Below are 15106 nucleotides of genomic sequence, written 5' to 3' on the forward strand. Positions count from 1 at the left end.
GAAGGCTGTATTGCAACAGCAGAGCAAGTTCCAGGCTTTGTGGGTTTCCCCAGCAAAAACACCCTCATTAGGCCAACTTAAAATGTGCTTTCTGCAACAGTCTTCTTTCCCTTTCTCTTCACAATCATCCTCCTTCTTCCCTCTCACTCATCCCTTCTGCCATTACAGCCATTCTACAGTGGAGGAGGCATTGGGCAAGAGAACAGGATTTGTAGAGGACGACCAGAGCACAAGAAGTAGTGGATGACAGAGGACGAGATGGTTAGACAGTGTTCTCATGCTGGTAGCTTCGAGAACACTGTCTAACCATCTCGTCCTCTGTCGTCCCCTTCTCCTTGTGCCCTCCATCTTTCCCAACATCAGGCTCTTTTCCAGGGAGTCTTCTCTTCTCATGAGGTGGCCAAAGTATTGGAGCCTCAGCTTCAGGATCTGTCCTTCCAGTGAGCACTCAGGGCTGATTTCCTTAAGAATGGAGAGGTTTGATCTTCTTGCACTCCATGGGACTCTCAAGAGTCTCCTCCAGCACCATAATTCAAAAGCATCCATTCTTTGGCGATCAGCCTTCTTTATGGTCCAGCTCTCACTTGCATACATCACTACTGGGAAAAACATAGCTTTAACTATACGGACCTTTGTTGGCAAGGTGATGTCTCTGCTTAGCTTAAGAAAAGAGGAGAGCGCAAAATATGGTCTGAAGCTCAACATCAAAAAAACTAAGATCATGGCCACTGGGCCCTTCACCTCCTGGCAAATAGAAGGGGAAGAAGTTGAGACAGTGAGAGATTTAACTTTCTTGGGCTCCATGATCTCTGCAGATGGTTACAGCAGTCATGAAATTAAAAGACGCCTGCTTCTTGGGAGAAAAGCAATGACAAACCTAGACAGCATCTTAAAAAGCAAAGACAGGCATCATGTATCAGTAGTTTTTGTTTTTTTAATTGACTTGCAGACTGGTGAATTTTCTCCTAAACCATTTAAAATAAACCTGATTGCTTGATAAATATTGGCCTGCAGCATTTTTTTTGTCTTAGTTGCATTTGTGCAACTGAGTACATGGCAGAAATATTTTTAGCAAGGCACTTTATTGCGCAGTGTTTTGCCATGTAGACTATATAACTATAGACTGAATTATATAGACTGAATTTGTAAATAGTTTGCATTCCCATACACTGTGGATGATGTTAATTGCTCTGCTATTTGTCTAAATGACTGCTATTGCTATTAACTGCTATGTGTGCTTACTAATTAAAGAGAAACTGCGCGCATATAATTTATGTTGGTTTTGCCTCAATACAGGCTATCCACTTTGTGACTGTTCAAACACACAATTTTTCTTTACTGGAACTCATGATGAAGGACCTACTTTTTGGCATACAAAAGCATCTGGAATGATATTCCAGTAACAAATCAATTGCAAATAAAATGACGTACAGATAGGTTGACCTCACTGCTTACATTAACCCATAGGATCTTAAAAACAATTTCTGCAATCTCACAGAAGCATTAAAGGCAATTTACAAATGACAACAACAGTTCCTCTTGCATAAGAATGAAGTTATTCCTCAACGTCACTTATTGGGAAATTAGTAATCGATTATGGAGATATGTAGGAAATCCATTATCAAAAACAGGAGGTGGAGTGGTGATTGTGGTACTTTAGAGTCTTCTCTGGTAACATCTGTCATGAGCATTTGAAGGTAACCCACTGCTTCATTTATATCCCTGAAATAGGCCAACCAATGGGAAATTCGTATGTATATGTTCAAAATTCAAAGATTGTCAACACATGTTGCATTCTATATCAGTCCCTCCCCCACAGACTGATTCTGAGTGACCTGGTAGTTGCAGAGAGAGGGGAGGGGTTAATGTTGTCCCATTGTCATGGACAGACCACTTTTGGGTGAGGCTTAGACAGACAGTGGCAGGTGAAGACCTGCATGTGTGCGGGCCCAGCTAGGATAGCCTGCCCCCACAGAGTGATGGAATCTGAAGGATTCCTGGATGCCCTGGGGAATTTTCCAGTTGATATAGCAATGATCCTTTTGAGCCCCTAGTCCCGCTGTACAACAAAACGATGGAGAGAGCCATTGACATGATTGTTCCCAAGTGCCCTCTCAGTCACTGCAGAACCTGGTCTGCTCCTTGGCTGTCTTTGGGTGATGAAGCAGGCTGGAATGCAGGTGACACAAATCTCATAGTGGATGATGTGGCATTCGCACAGAGCCCCCGGTCGTTCCACGGACTATTGACCCTGCACCACCATGGCTTATCTCTTCCACTTCCACCAACCAGGTTTCCCCCGTAATATATTCAGACTCAGTCAGGTTGTAACATAAAGATTCCAGTTTATTGTGAACGCAAACAAGTTTTAAATACTTTGTAAAACTGTAATCCAATTCACTCTCTCTGTCTCCCCCCTGTCTCTAACTCACTCTGACTCCTATGCCTCCCACCCACAAGAAACCAACCGAACTAATTGCCAAAACCCCTGTGTTGTGCCTTAAACACAGTTAGGCTCCGCCCCTGGGCTTTCTTATTGGTCAGCCTATTAACCTTTTCTCTCTCCCCCCCAGTACGACATCTCCATAACAAGTGGGCAAACGCCACAGATGAGTACATGGTAGAGTGCATAATTGCTTGTATCAGATGCCAGCTGCAAATAAATGTGTCCAAAAGTGGCTGTCTGGCTGTGCTCTTTAGGCTGGGGAGTAGGCTGGTTGAAGGTTCAGAAATTGGAACAACAGACCCTTCAGACATGTTCTGTGACAAATTTGCAAAGCACTTTGAGGATAGTTAGTCAATTTGTTCTTAACTTTGGAACTGCAGTTTTTGCAGATCTTAGAGAGGTGTCCACAGCACTGCCTGGTCATTTCAGCTGATATTAGGAATTAGACAATGCTTGCAGGGGTCTGACTGACTATTTGGTCTTTTGACCTTTGCCTGTCATGACTTGTAACAGCAAGCCAGGAAGGTCTGATTTGGTGGGAACAGGTTCTGAATGTTTCACTGGAGAGGTATATAATCCCCACCATGTTGAAAGCTGCAGTGGCACATTTCCTGCTCAAGAGATTTAGTCCATTGCCAACATTCTGTTCCTGGGCATGATGATTGAGTGGGTGATTGCTGTGCAATGTAAGGGTGTACCTAGATGAAGCAGGTTATCTAGGCCCATTTGAAGATGTTGGTGCTGATAATGGGCGGTTCCTGTGTCCAGGAGTTGAGAAGATGTCCTGCGTTGGATGGGCTTGCACTCCACCTGTAGAACCCAGTATGTAGTGTGCAGTTATTCCTGGAACCTACATTGCCACTGGAAGCACTGGTGGCAGTGGTGGTGGGTAATGCTGATTTCCAGCTCTGACTGGTTCACTGGCTATATCCTTCCAAGGACCGAGAGCTGAGCAGTGAGATGTGGAGGGGAAGAGTGAATGGCGAGGAGGTTGTATGCAAGTGTGCATGCCTTGTGTGGTGTTGTGTGCATTTGTGTGTGAGAGGGAAGTAGCAAGTGGACACACCAACTGGCAGGTGTTTTGGCCCCATCCACCACTGGCAAGTGTCCCCTGAAAGATTAGCCACGAGGGATGCTTGAGCTGAAAATGTTTTCTCACCCAAGATACAAAACATCTTTGTTGGAGCAATAATTGATGAATTAATTGAATATATGTATCTCCTTCTATTTTATCTCTAGACATGTTTTCAATAAGTGAATCACAGGTTCCTTAATGCACAGCACCGTCATAATTGCCTTTATTCTATTCTCTTGACCAAATGAGTTTCCTAATGATTAAGAGAAATATGTGCAAGGCACACTGTACAACTTATATGTGTACTAATCACTCTTTTTTCTGAATTATGTCTTTCAGAAAACACACTTGAGAATGGTTGCCTTCAGTAGCAAATCTTTGTCATTATGAGCAATTATTTCCAGGGTTCTTTAATTAATGATCCTGCAGTTACCATCTTCGTACTTTGGTAATTATAGTTTGAAATAGTAATAATGATATTGTTATTTACTCGTATGCTACCAGAGAGATTTAAAATGCTTAATGTTTCAATATTTCCAGTTGGAACAAGTGAGGCGCAGGGACATTGTGACACTTTCCATACAACTAATCAAACAGCACTCCATCAGCATTTTAGCCTTTATGCGATATTACTTTTCAGAGAAAATAGAATTAAATATTTCCTTTATCATTGGGTGAGTAAGGAAGCAGCCCTGCTGTAGACATTCTGGTGTTTTGTTTAGAAATAAAGCAAACAACGAAAAAGAACAGAATAACATACTCATAAGGTAAAGGGACCCCTGACCATTAGGTCGTCGTGACCGACTCTGGGGTTGTGGCGCTCATCTCGCTTTATTGGCCGAGGGAGCCGGTGTACAGCTTCCAGGTCATGTGGCCAGCATGACTAAGCCACTTCTGGCGAACCAGAGCAGCACACGGAAACGCCATTTACCTTCCCGCTGGAGCGGTACCTATTTATCTACTTGCACTTTGATGTGCTTTCGAACTGCTAGGTTGGCAGGAGCAGGGACCGAGCAACAGGAGCTCACCCCATCACGGGGATTCAAACCGCCGACCTTCTGATCAGCAAGTCCTAGTCTCTGTGGTTTAACCCACAGTGCCAGCTCTGTGGTAAAACAGCTGCTTTTTCATGTAGAATATTCCAGCCTCAGTCCCTGGCATCTCAAGGTAGAGCTGTGAATGTTCACTGGAGATCCACTGCCAGTTTTCATAGACCACGCTGTCTTAGATGGACCAACGGTTTGATTTAGTATATGGCAACTTCATATGTCCTTTCATTGCTGTGGTTATAGGCAGTGCTGTTTTTCTAGAAAAAGAGGTGCCAGAACTCACCATGAACACCTCTTATTGTTAGTCAAAATATACCCAGTAGGGGACCCAAGACCTTCCTAGAATGCCTCCACATTCCAAGTAGGAATTATAGCAATGCTGCAAACATATTGCGGTTTTAGTATTGGAAAATGTGACATCCCAGCAACAAAAGGGGATCTTTAAGAGAATATATGCAAACTAGAATATAACACACACTGACAGGGCAGTTCACAAAAGTGTCCTGTGTCCTTGAAGTAGTCTGTATTCCATAGACCAGATAAGTGACCCCAGGCACAAGCAGAATCTGAGTAGTCAGTGCATGTACAGTACACAAGTTCTGTACCTACTCCTAGCACTTCCTTATTCTCTAAATGTTAAATGTTAGATTATTGTGAAATGCTTAAGAAGAAAATAACTCTTCAAACATCACAGGGGGGTTTGATTTCTCTCTCTCTCTCTCTCTCTCTCTCTCTCTCTCTCTCTCTCTCTCTCCTTTCTGCCAGAAGTTCTGAACCTTATACAGTACTGCGTCAGTTCATTCTGTATTGGTTTCAGAATGAGTCTGTAGTTCACTAGTGAGGTTTAAACACAAGTACTTACTGTTTTAAAAGCTTTACAATCAATCGGTCAACCAGATATTTCCCGTGAATGGTACCTTTTGCTATTTATGTTGCCACGTCACAATAACCCTCTTCAGGTGTTAACATAGCAATCTTATTCAACACAGGAGTGGAGACACTTGGGAGTCAGGGCATACCAAGTAACCCTGCCCCAAGCTTTTGCATGAACAGTGTGACCAAATGCAGTGTTGAAGCCTTTGCAAGTACAGGTGTAGAGTGAAAGCTTCCAGGTGACTTAGAAGCAGATCATATAGAGTTCTGGTTTGTGTAGAAGTTTTTGTGTGTATTGCTGTGCATGTGAAGACTCCCTCACTAAAGATGGTTGCACTGTTTCTTCAGAGGGTTGAGTCTGGGTTACTTAGTGTGTTTCTGCTCCTGTGTTCAATAACAGTAAAGGATTAACACTTTAGGAAGGCTAATGGTGTGCATAGTATATGCCTATTTATCAGATAATTGACTTCAGCATTTATTGTTATGACAGCACCCTTGCTTTCTTTCAACCAAGTTCATGTGTACTACAAAGAGAGATTAAATATAAAATATGGGAAAAAGTGATGCAAGATTTGTTGAACCTCACCATTGGACCACTCTCTACTAAGGTAAGCTCACAAAATAGATGTAAAGTAACAGTATTCAAAACAGAAATATAAATTGGGAGTGGTGAACCTGCGGGCCTGAACTGGCCCACTAAGCCACTGCAGGTTAGCCCACCAGCCCCTGGCCAAAATCACACACTCCATCACAGTGCTGAGCTGATGACACAGCCCAGTGCTGCAATTGAAAAATCACCTCATTGCCATGTTGGGCTGAGAAAGAGGTGATTTAAATAAGTGTGTGCTGTTTGTCTGACAAATGTTTATGTGTGGATGCTAACACCCTCTCCTGTGGAGGTTAAAGAAATCAAAGCCATGGTCATGAACAGAAGGGAATAAAAAATATTTGCCAGTAGGAAAAAGACCTGAGGACATTTCATTTTGTTTCTTTTCAACATGATTTTTAAACACATGCATATAAAGGCCATAAGAGAGCAAGACACCACTCTTACTTTTAAACACTATTTAAATTTCTTCCAAAACGCAAAATTCAAAACACTGTTTTGAAGGATATGAATAATTCTATGAAAATAAGGGTGTGGATTAGATATTAAGTTGAATAAAAAAGACAAGAAATCATTGGGAAACAAAAATATTGTAGTAAAATGTATGCAAACAAGGCGACAATGCATTTTACAAAATGTCCATAGTGAACAGTGCACAAATGGCTAAACTCAGCATTTTAAATGTTTCTACTTCTGACACAGTCATTAAGTCAAATCTTGCAGTTTAGCTTCCTCCCTCACTCTAAATCAAAGAAATATAATTACATACTATTGCACTATGTATAATACTTTCCAAAATCCTATGGACGCTTACCTAAGGATAAGCTCCACGGAACAAAGTGAAATATATTTCTGAATAAAAAGGCATAGGATTGCATTCATTGTTAATGCTATGGGGTCATGTCAAACACTTTGATAATTAAAGGACTGTAAAAAATAATTGCAATTTGTTATTTACTTCCTCTCTTAACCGCAAGTGTTTGGTTATCAGAAAAAGATTCTTGGCAAATTTTCCAGTAACACATTTTTCAGACAATCCACTTCTGCATGATTGATTCCAACATTTCCCCTTTGTCTTCTTCAATTGTCCTTTCTCTGAAGACATTTGAATCTTTAAAGCTATTTTAATTTTTTAAATGTCTACCATTTGAAATAAAGAACAAAATAACTCTTTTCCTAAAAGCATGATTCAGATATGATTCAGTTAGCACTGCAGGGCAGATATGCTAAAAGGCTGCCCACTTTCAGCTTTCTTCAACACCCGTTTGAGAAATTGCAGATTTACAGTTAATTTTAGTGGCTGCCAAATTGCACCCATCGGATGTTAAGACCTTCCCAAAAAGCTCAGCATTTAGGTTTCCAGTGATTTCTAATTTCACCTTTTGAGCAATGACTTAGATGGGAAGAAATCTTAACAGTTTATCGTCACTCAGTTCTGAAACTGTTGCTTACAAAGCTATTACTTTTGTTTTTCAGATTGATGCCACTTTATATACTGCAGACTTAAAAGATTTTGTGAGTACATTTTGTAATTCAAATTGATCTCATATAAATATGTTGCATACCACCTGCAAAAGACAAGTTCCTCGCCATCTTGGGAGGAAAGGCAGCGTGTGGGGTGCTGCAGGGATCTGTCTTGGGCCCACTGTTGTCCAACATATTTATAGTTGACTAGGATGAAGGAATTGAGGGGATTCTCATCAACTTTGCAGATGACACCAGACAAGGAGGAGTAGCCAATGCCACTAAAGACAGAATTGGTATTCAAAATGCCCTTAACATATACAGTATGGCTTTTCTTTATGTTTTTTCTTTATGTTCTTATGAACAGGGGCGAAAGAAGGCTAACCAGCACCTGGGGGGATGGGGGCGGGGCAAACCATGCGGCAGCACATGCGTGGTGCCACTACGTATGGCGCATGCGCAATGTCATTACGTACGGCGCACAAACATGCGCCATATGTGGTGGCATTGCGCATGCGCCACTGGGTAGTTTGCCGACAGTGCCGCTCCAACGCCATGTGGACGGCGGTGGGAACCTCCACTCATGGCGGTGGCGCGATGGCGGCGGCTCACGGCACTGCGCCCCAGGGCGGTGGGGCGAGCCCCCCTTGGGGTGCCTTCTTGTCATCCCCTTCAGAGATGGCACCGGGGGTGAACCACCCCCTTGTCCGCTTCCTCCGCCACTGCTTATGAGGCAACTTACTGGCCAACATCAATTATCAATGGACAATTTCACATGAAACCATTATTTCTGATACTTACTGGAAATGACTGGCAACGGAAGAACTTCCCTGAAATTATCTTAGTCTCGTTCTGATTCAGATTTAGCAATCCTAATGGTTTGAGGATTTATTTTTCACTATAATATTCCCCACCTCAAAATTATATTTTAGTAATGTTATTTGTATTTTTATCCCATCCTTTCCCCCCGAAGTTCAGAGGGGTCCACAAGCTTCTCTCTACTTCCCCACCTTCCCCATTATATCTGAAGGGAAAACACTGTGGGTGGCATTCAGCTAAGTTTTACTCAGAGTAAACTTACTGAAATTAATGAACTTAATCATGTTCGTTCATTTCAGTCAGCCTAGTCTGAGCAAAACTTTGTTGAATACCACTCTGTGAAGTAGGCTGAGAGAGACTGGGCCAAAGTTGCCTAGATGTGTTTCAGGAGCAGGGTTTTGCGCCTGAATCTCCCTGGTCTTAGTTTGGCCCTCTCAACACTAGTCACACAAAATATATGTCTATTGTTTTACTGTAAGTGTAGCTTTCTTTCACAGTGGGCTTTTGAAGCAGTAAAACCATACAAGTCTATAGTCAAGCTTTATTCCTTAAATCATTTTTACCCCACTCTTCAACAAAAAAAGTCTCTCAAAGCAGCTCCCAAATCAAGGATACAAGCAATAAAATGGCAAATATATTTTACAAATGACTCTTCTGCATGTGCTTACAGATGTAATGTGTGAGGCAATTATAATTATTTGTCTGGCAGGAACTTGTGCAATAATAGTTATTGAGGGGTGAGAGGATCATTTCTCCCCCTCCCCCCATGATCATACTCTGAATCAGGCAGGGTGGCCTGAATTCAAGGGAAAGGCCATGTCTGAATGAGACTTGAGAAGTTTCATATTATAAACCCATTGATTTTTCCTACTTTCCAGAGTGACTGTAATTTATCAGTGGTGAAATGCTTTCAGCTTGAGATGCAAGTAATTTCGTATGAATATAAATTTGAAAATGATACAAAGCTACGGAACAAAGTAAATAACATAATCGATAATGTTAAATTCCTTTTGGAAAATGACAAACAGGTGAGTTTAACCTACGGGCAAAATTGCATGTCTGTTGCACTGTAGCCACATTAAAGGAATTCCTAACAGACTTTTCTCCCTTGGAAAGCAACTCAAGCTTTAGATCAGAAAATGGAGAGAAAGGAACGAACTGTTGAATCCTTGCCCTGTAGTTTCCCCCCAATTTATTCCTTTAGGCTTCCAAGTAGGGATTAGGCAAATTTGACAATTTTGGTTTCTCGCAGTTTCTCACTTTTCTAGGCATAAGTTCATTTCTCCACATTTCCCCATCAATTTGCATTTAAAAACAGAGCAAATTTCTCCTAATCTGCACATTTTTGTACACACGTTACATGAATAAATGCATTTTGTATGCATAACTTGGCTGGAGAACCACATTGCAAAAATTCAAAGGATGGCTGTCTTTTGGTTTGTGTTTGGCTTCCAAAAGCTAAAATCAGGTGTGTTTGTTTTTCAATGCAAACTAAATTGAATTTCCCCAAACCCCTACTTCCAAGACTATGTTTACAAGGATGCGGCTTTGGGATAGAAATCCATTATTCCATCCAGATCCTCTCAAATCTATTGTAAGTTATCCTGATAATATTTTGCCATTTCTACGTTCATACCAGGCCAAGGATCCCAGTCTAGAATGTTCCTGTGGATGAGAATTCGCTAGAAACCTTTAGTGTAGAATAGGTGAATTCAAGATATGTAGCGGAAATGTACCCTTTGCAGAAATGTTACAAGGAATTGAAAAGGGGAGCTTGTGAAAGTGAAATCCCTAGTTCTGTTCTGTGTGTGGAGATGCAAGTTGAATAGGGCCTGGCTTTTAGCCTATTTATAGCAGTTGCGGATCAGAGCTCAGTCAGCTTCTGCCTCTGTTTCATCCTTCCTCATCAAATGAGAAAGAAGGAAAAGAGGGTGGTTGCAGTTGGGAGTACTCCCAGCACCACTCTCAGTGCCCATGCCCTCCAGCATCCCACATTGGATGGAAAGTACAATTCCTGCTGAGCAGGGAACATTCTCCTTTAGTTGTACATGGAAGACCTGCTGCTGCTGTTTCAACAGGAAGCAGGAAAAAGGCACTGCTTCCATCAAGAAAAAAGGCCCCACCAGGGCAGACTTTTCCATTGGTGTGAATGGCACTCCACAATCCTCCAGGAGATCCCTTCTGCCCAGGGAAGTGGGGTGGCCTGGGAAGGGGAGACCCTCCTCAAGCACCTTTGGGGGTGGGGATTTGCATGCATTCACTTCAGATCTGCAGAAATCTCTTAAGGCTACATGCACATGCTACTGGTTTATGTGCAAAGCCCTGCTAACAGAAATTGCAGACATTCTAGAGAGCGGGAGACATAGTATGCTGAAATGTGGTCACAAGGATGTTAGTGGCTGACTAGAAATCCCAAACCAAGGACCTGCCATAAGGAAGAAAATTGTCTGTCATGTCTCTCTTGTGTCTTACTTTCCTCTCAATTTTTTTTTATAACGAATTGCTTTAACAATGCTAACTTTTTTTAACCTTTCATTTTTACAGGGAACAAAAACATCCAAGTGGCAGCAGTGTGAAACATTTGCAGAAAAAAACTGCACAGATTTTTTAAAGAACTTCAAAACTTTTGCACAAATGTGCTACACAGAGTTAAATGCCAAATGAGATTTCACTATAGCAGGAAGGAATAACTTATTGCCTCCTAGAATTGAAGAACTAGGAAAATAGAACAGGGTCAACGTAGAACAGGTGGTGGTAAGTTAACACCATTACAAACTTGGCAAGAATCCTGCAATTGAATCCTGCAGTATACCCTAAAAAAGTTTACCCATTTACAAAATAGGGCTAACATTGAGCCTCTTTATATTTGGCTTCTATAATGTGGATTCTGGAGTCCTTAACAAGCCATCGTAACTTAAAATTCCTAGGAAGCTTGAAAGGACTATATGGTGCAGAAGGAGAAGAGAGTGTGAACCACACGAAACAGCCTGTGATGCATTGTTTTCCTATGTGTAGGGAACCTTGGTCCTCTAGATGTTGTTGAACTACAACTCACATCATACTTTGTGATGGGCCATGCTTGCTGGGGCTGACAGGCACTGCAGTGCAGAAACATCTGGAGGGCCAAAGGTTTCCCCATTCTGGGGTAGATGGTGTTAGATGGATACACGTTACAGAGCAGAAAAGTAGCCATGTGTAAGGGGGCTGAGTACTTAATACCTCCCATCATATGTTTTCTGTGGCCCCCTGTCTCATTAGTTTTGTGGATTTTTAAATTTATTTTGTGCTGTTTCGTATCAACTTTATGTGAAGGTGATTGCTCTTGAGGTGGACACTCTTATCAAGGGTGAGGGTTATCAAGCAGAAGGAATAACTTTAAAGGAATCAAATGACTTCATAAAGAGCCTCTCCTGCATTTTAAACAACCGGGACATCTGTTTGATAGTTAATAATATCTGAGTTTCACATTTTTATGGTCACACTCGGATTAATAGTTTGAGAAAATATGATATCCTTGTAAATGGGGAGATGAGTGAGAGATTCCAGTTACATTATATTCTCCTCAAATGCAGGAACAAGCCTTGTTGAGCTGTGAATGGTCTCTCATTGGCACTTAGCTATCAACATGGTCAATTAAGCAAACTTAGCCACTGTGGAAAGAGTGGTTGTTTGCCCATTTAACAAGAAGCCCAGTTATTCAGAAGTAGGAATGAAGGGCAAAAATGAACTCTTAACAACCTTAGCTCCTCGAAGATCTGCCTGAGGCCAAATTATTAGATGTTAGCCACCTAACAATCAATTTTTCATTTTTGATAACATAATCAGCTTGCAGACTTGGCAAATTTTCTAAAGAGACGATGGTTATTCAATCTTCTTTCTCCTACATTTAGCCCTTATGAGTGTCCTTGAGTACCATATTTGCTGCATAGCAGAACATACATCAACCTTACAATTAACTAGAAGTCACATTCCTTCCAGCCTTTGAGATTGCTGATGGTGCTATTGCAAATATTCGTAGTTTGCCCAGACTGTTTCATCTTTCCAATTAATAAGAAAAATATCCTTTGTATTATGAATGTAAATATATTTAATAAAGGTGAACCATGGGCCAGGCTACAACCCCACTTACTTTGGAAATTACATTTTTCCATCTTCCCTTTTCTGGTTCTATACTTTTGTTGTGGTCTACCATCTCATCCTGGCAGTCCAGAGATAATAATGCTCATCCTCTCCTAGCTATAGAACCAGTTTACCAGTTCCTAACTTCTTGGATTGACTGGGTGTCATCACAATGGGGAGAAGACCCAGCCCCAAACCATTCCTTCATTTTTATTTATTGCATTTATTTATTCATTACATTTATATAATATCCATATAACAAAGTCTTCAGGGCCATTTGCAGTGCAGTGGAGATGCAGTAAAATGTGTAAACAATAAATCTAATTATAAGAAGTACAAAACAGCAGAAGAGAAAACATATAAAAGCCAGCAAAAATACAGCAGCAATCACTCAATTTAAAACCACTGTAGACAGCAGCGACTGTCAGAGTTCAGGCTTGATGACCTGAGTCTGCACTAAGAGACAGCCAAGATGGTCTCTGGGCTCTTCGGCCGCCTCGGCTTTTGTAGCTGGAGTTAGTCAGGGCCCCATCCTCCCAGGCCGGTGGGAAAAGGCCTTCCAGGACTCACAGCCAAAATATTATGGAACAAATACTAGACCTGAATTTGGAAGCAACAAGTCTTTGGCCATAGTGTGGCCACTGAGGGTGGAGCCACACCATACATTCAAAGCACTCTTATATCACTTTAATAGTAATGGAGAAAACTGGGAACTGTAGTTTGTTAAGGATGCTGGGAATTGTAGCTCTGTCAGCGCCCTTAACAAACAACAGTTCCCCGGATTCTTTGGCAGAAGTAATGTGGTTTAAATGTATGGTAAGTACGCAGGCTGACACTGTAATTGCCTCCACACACAAATTATTCAGGATAGTATCTCTTCTGGTTGTGTAAGATAACATACAAGAATGGAAATACCTGTGAGGCAATCTCACAGATTCTTCTAGATTTGCTGAAACCTTTATGCCTTTGGGGATGCCGCAGGAATATAAAAGAGCTGTCTCAGATTGTGGTCTAAATCCCTCAGCAAAAATGATGGTTAAAGACACACAAAGGTCATTTTATTGCTTTTAATGATACTGAAAGCTTATTCTGTAATGTAAATTAGCAATCTGGTATGATCAGATTACAGTGATCTATCATTACATTGTAGATAACCTTAGATTTTGCTGCTTTCATTCCTCATTATCATGGTCTTGCACACAGTAAGATACTTCTGAGGTTTGCCAATGCAACTCCTCAATTGGAAAGGTATTCCTAAGAGACATGGCAGATTATGTGAAAGTACAGGACTACTGACGAATCTCAGTAAAATGACAGGTTTCTATTATGTTGTCCATGTGATGTTCTCCTCCAAATGTGTGATGTTTTCTCATACCAGAGATACTCTGAAAAGGAGAGGGCATGAGATAATTCAGATTGGGGGAGGAGGAGTGTGGGATGGCTGTGATTTAGGAGAGAATGTCATATGGACAAGGGAGAATGGACGGAAGTACATGAAGCTTACTGTCTACACTGAACAACAGTATGGATGATCCCCATGTCTAAAGTGATTCAAATTGAAATTGACTCTGGAATTGCTCTGCTTGAGATAAGAAGGCACCCTTCAGTCAACATTAAGCTTTTAAAGTCACATTGATTTCTAAGGACAGTTAATATGCTTAAAGCCACAGCAATCAATTGGACTAAGTCTTTAACCTGGTCTAGATTAAAGCAGGAGTGAGGAGCCACCACTCCACAGGCATGATTCAACTCATCACCATCTGGAACACAACATTTGTTCCTTGTCTCCTCCCCCTGCACAGAATATGCTCCAATTGGAACGAATGAAAGCCTGCTCTCAAACCTAACAGCTATACAGGAGACCTCTATAAGGCAGGAAAATGTTAACTCTTCAGTGCTCCATTTATTATTATTATTATTATTATTATTATTATTATTATTATTATTTTGGAGGCAGCTGATTTCAAGCCTAATAACTGCATGGGAGAGGCAGGACTCAGCTGTACAATGCAAATGAAACGTTTTAAGTGCAATATACAATGTGACACAAGATGGTGATGGTGAGCCTTATGGAAAATTCAATGTATTTTTGTAAAAAAGCATTTTCAGAACGGTTTTTATATGTGTCTAGATTCCACCGCAATCTCCATGAGTAGCACTCCCAATGCAGCAATTAAGTGAGGGATACGGAGCTCAAATTCTTTTGTCAAGCCTAAGTGTGTGAGTTTTAAGTGGGGATACATGTGGGTTTTATGTGTTGGTTGGGTATGATTGGGAATTTGTGTGGGAATGTACATGAATTAATGCATGAATGGATGTGTGTAGATGATACGAATGTGTGTAAGAGAGAGGGTGGTCTTCTCCACTTTTTGCACTAGCCCTGTCCATCAGTGGCCTGAGGGAATGTGGTCCACGAGTGTGAAAACTTCCCCTACTCCTGCTCTAACAAATCTTATTGCTGCCAAAGGTGTGTCCCCATCTGAACTAATGTCAGATTTTAGGGAAATTGTCAGAAATACTGAATGAGGACATCTGCAGTGCAGTTGGTGGCTCTCATGTCAAAGTTTCTTGTATTTTCATGAAAAGAAGCTCAGATTTATTTCTAGATAAATAGAGACATTAGCAAAGCAGGTACTGTTTATGTCCTCCTGGAA

At 41.3% G+C, this 15106-nt stretch overlaps 1 protein-coding gene across 1 annotated transcript in view; it reads left to right on the forward strand.

Annotated features, from left to right (window-relative positions):
- The window catches only part of IL15 (interleukin 15), a 28429-nt gene extending 15972 nt beyond the window's left edge, over positions 1–12457 (forward strand). The window contains exons 3-7 of the mRNA XM_083520170.1: positions 3861–3969; positions 5934–6051; positions 7527–7565; positions 9212–9361; positions 10878–12457. Of these exons, the coding sequence (XP_083376296.1) occupies positions 3908–3969; positions 5934–6051; positions 7527–7565; positions 9212–9361; positions 10878–10997 (489 nt within the window). The 5' untranslated portion in view covers positions 3861–3907 and the 3' untranslated portion in view covers positions 10998–12457. The remainder of the gene's footprint in view (positions 1–3860; positions 3970–5933; positions 6052–7526; positions 7566–9211; positions 9362–10877) is intronic.
- The last annotated feature ends 2649 nt before the right edge of the window (positions 12458–15106 follow it).

The sequence above is a fragment of the Podarcis liolepis genome (genome assembly GCF_965112155.1).
Source record: "Podarcis liolepis genome assembly, chromosome: 9".
NCBI lineage: Eukaryota > Metazoa > Chordata > Lepidosauria > Squamata > Lacertidae > Podarcis > Podarcis liolepis.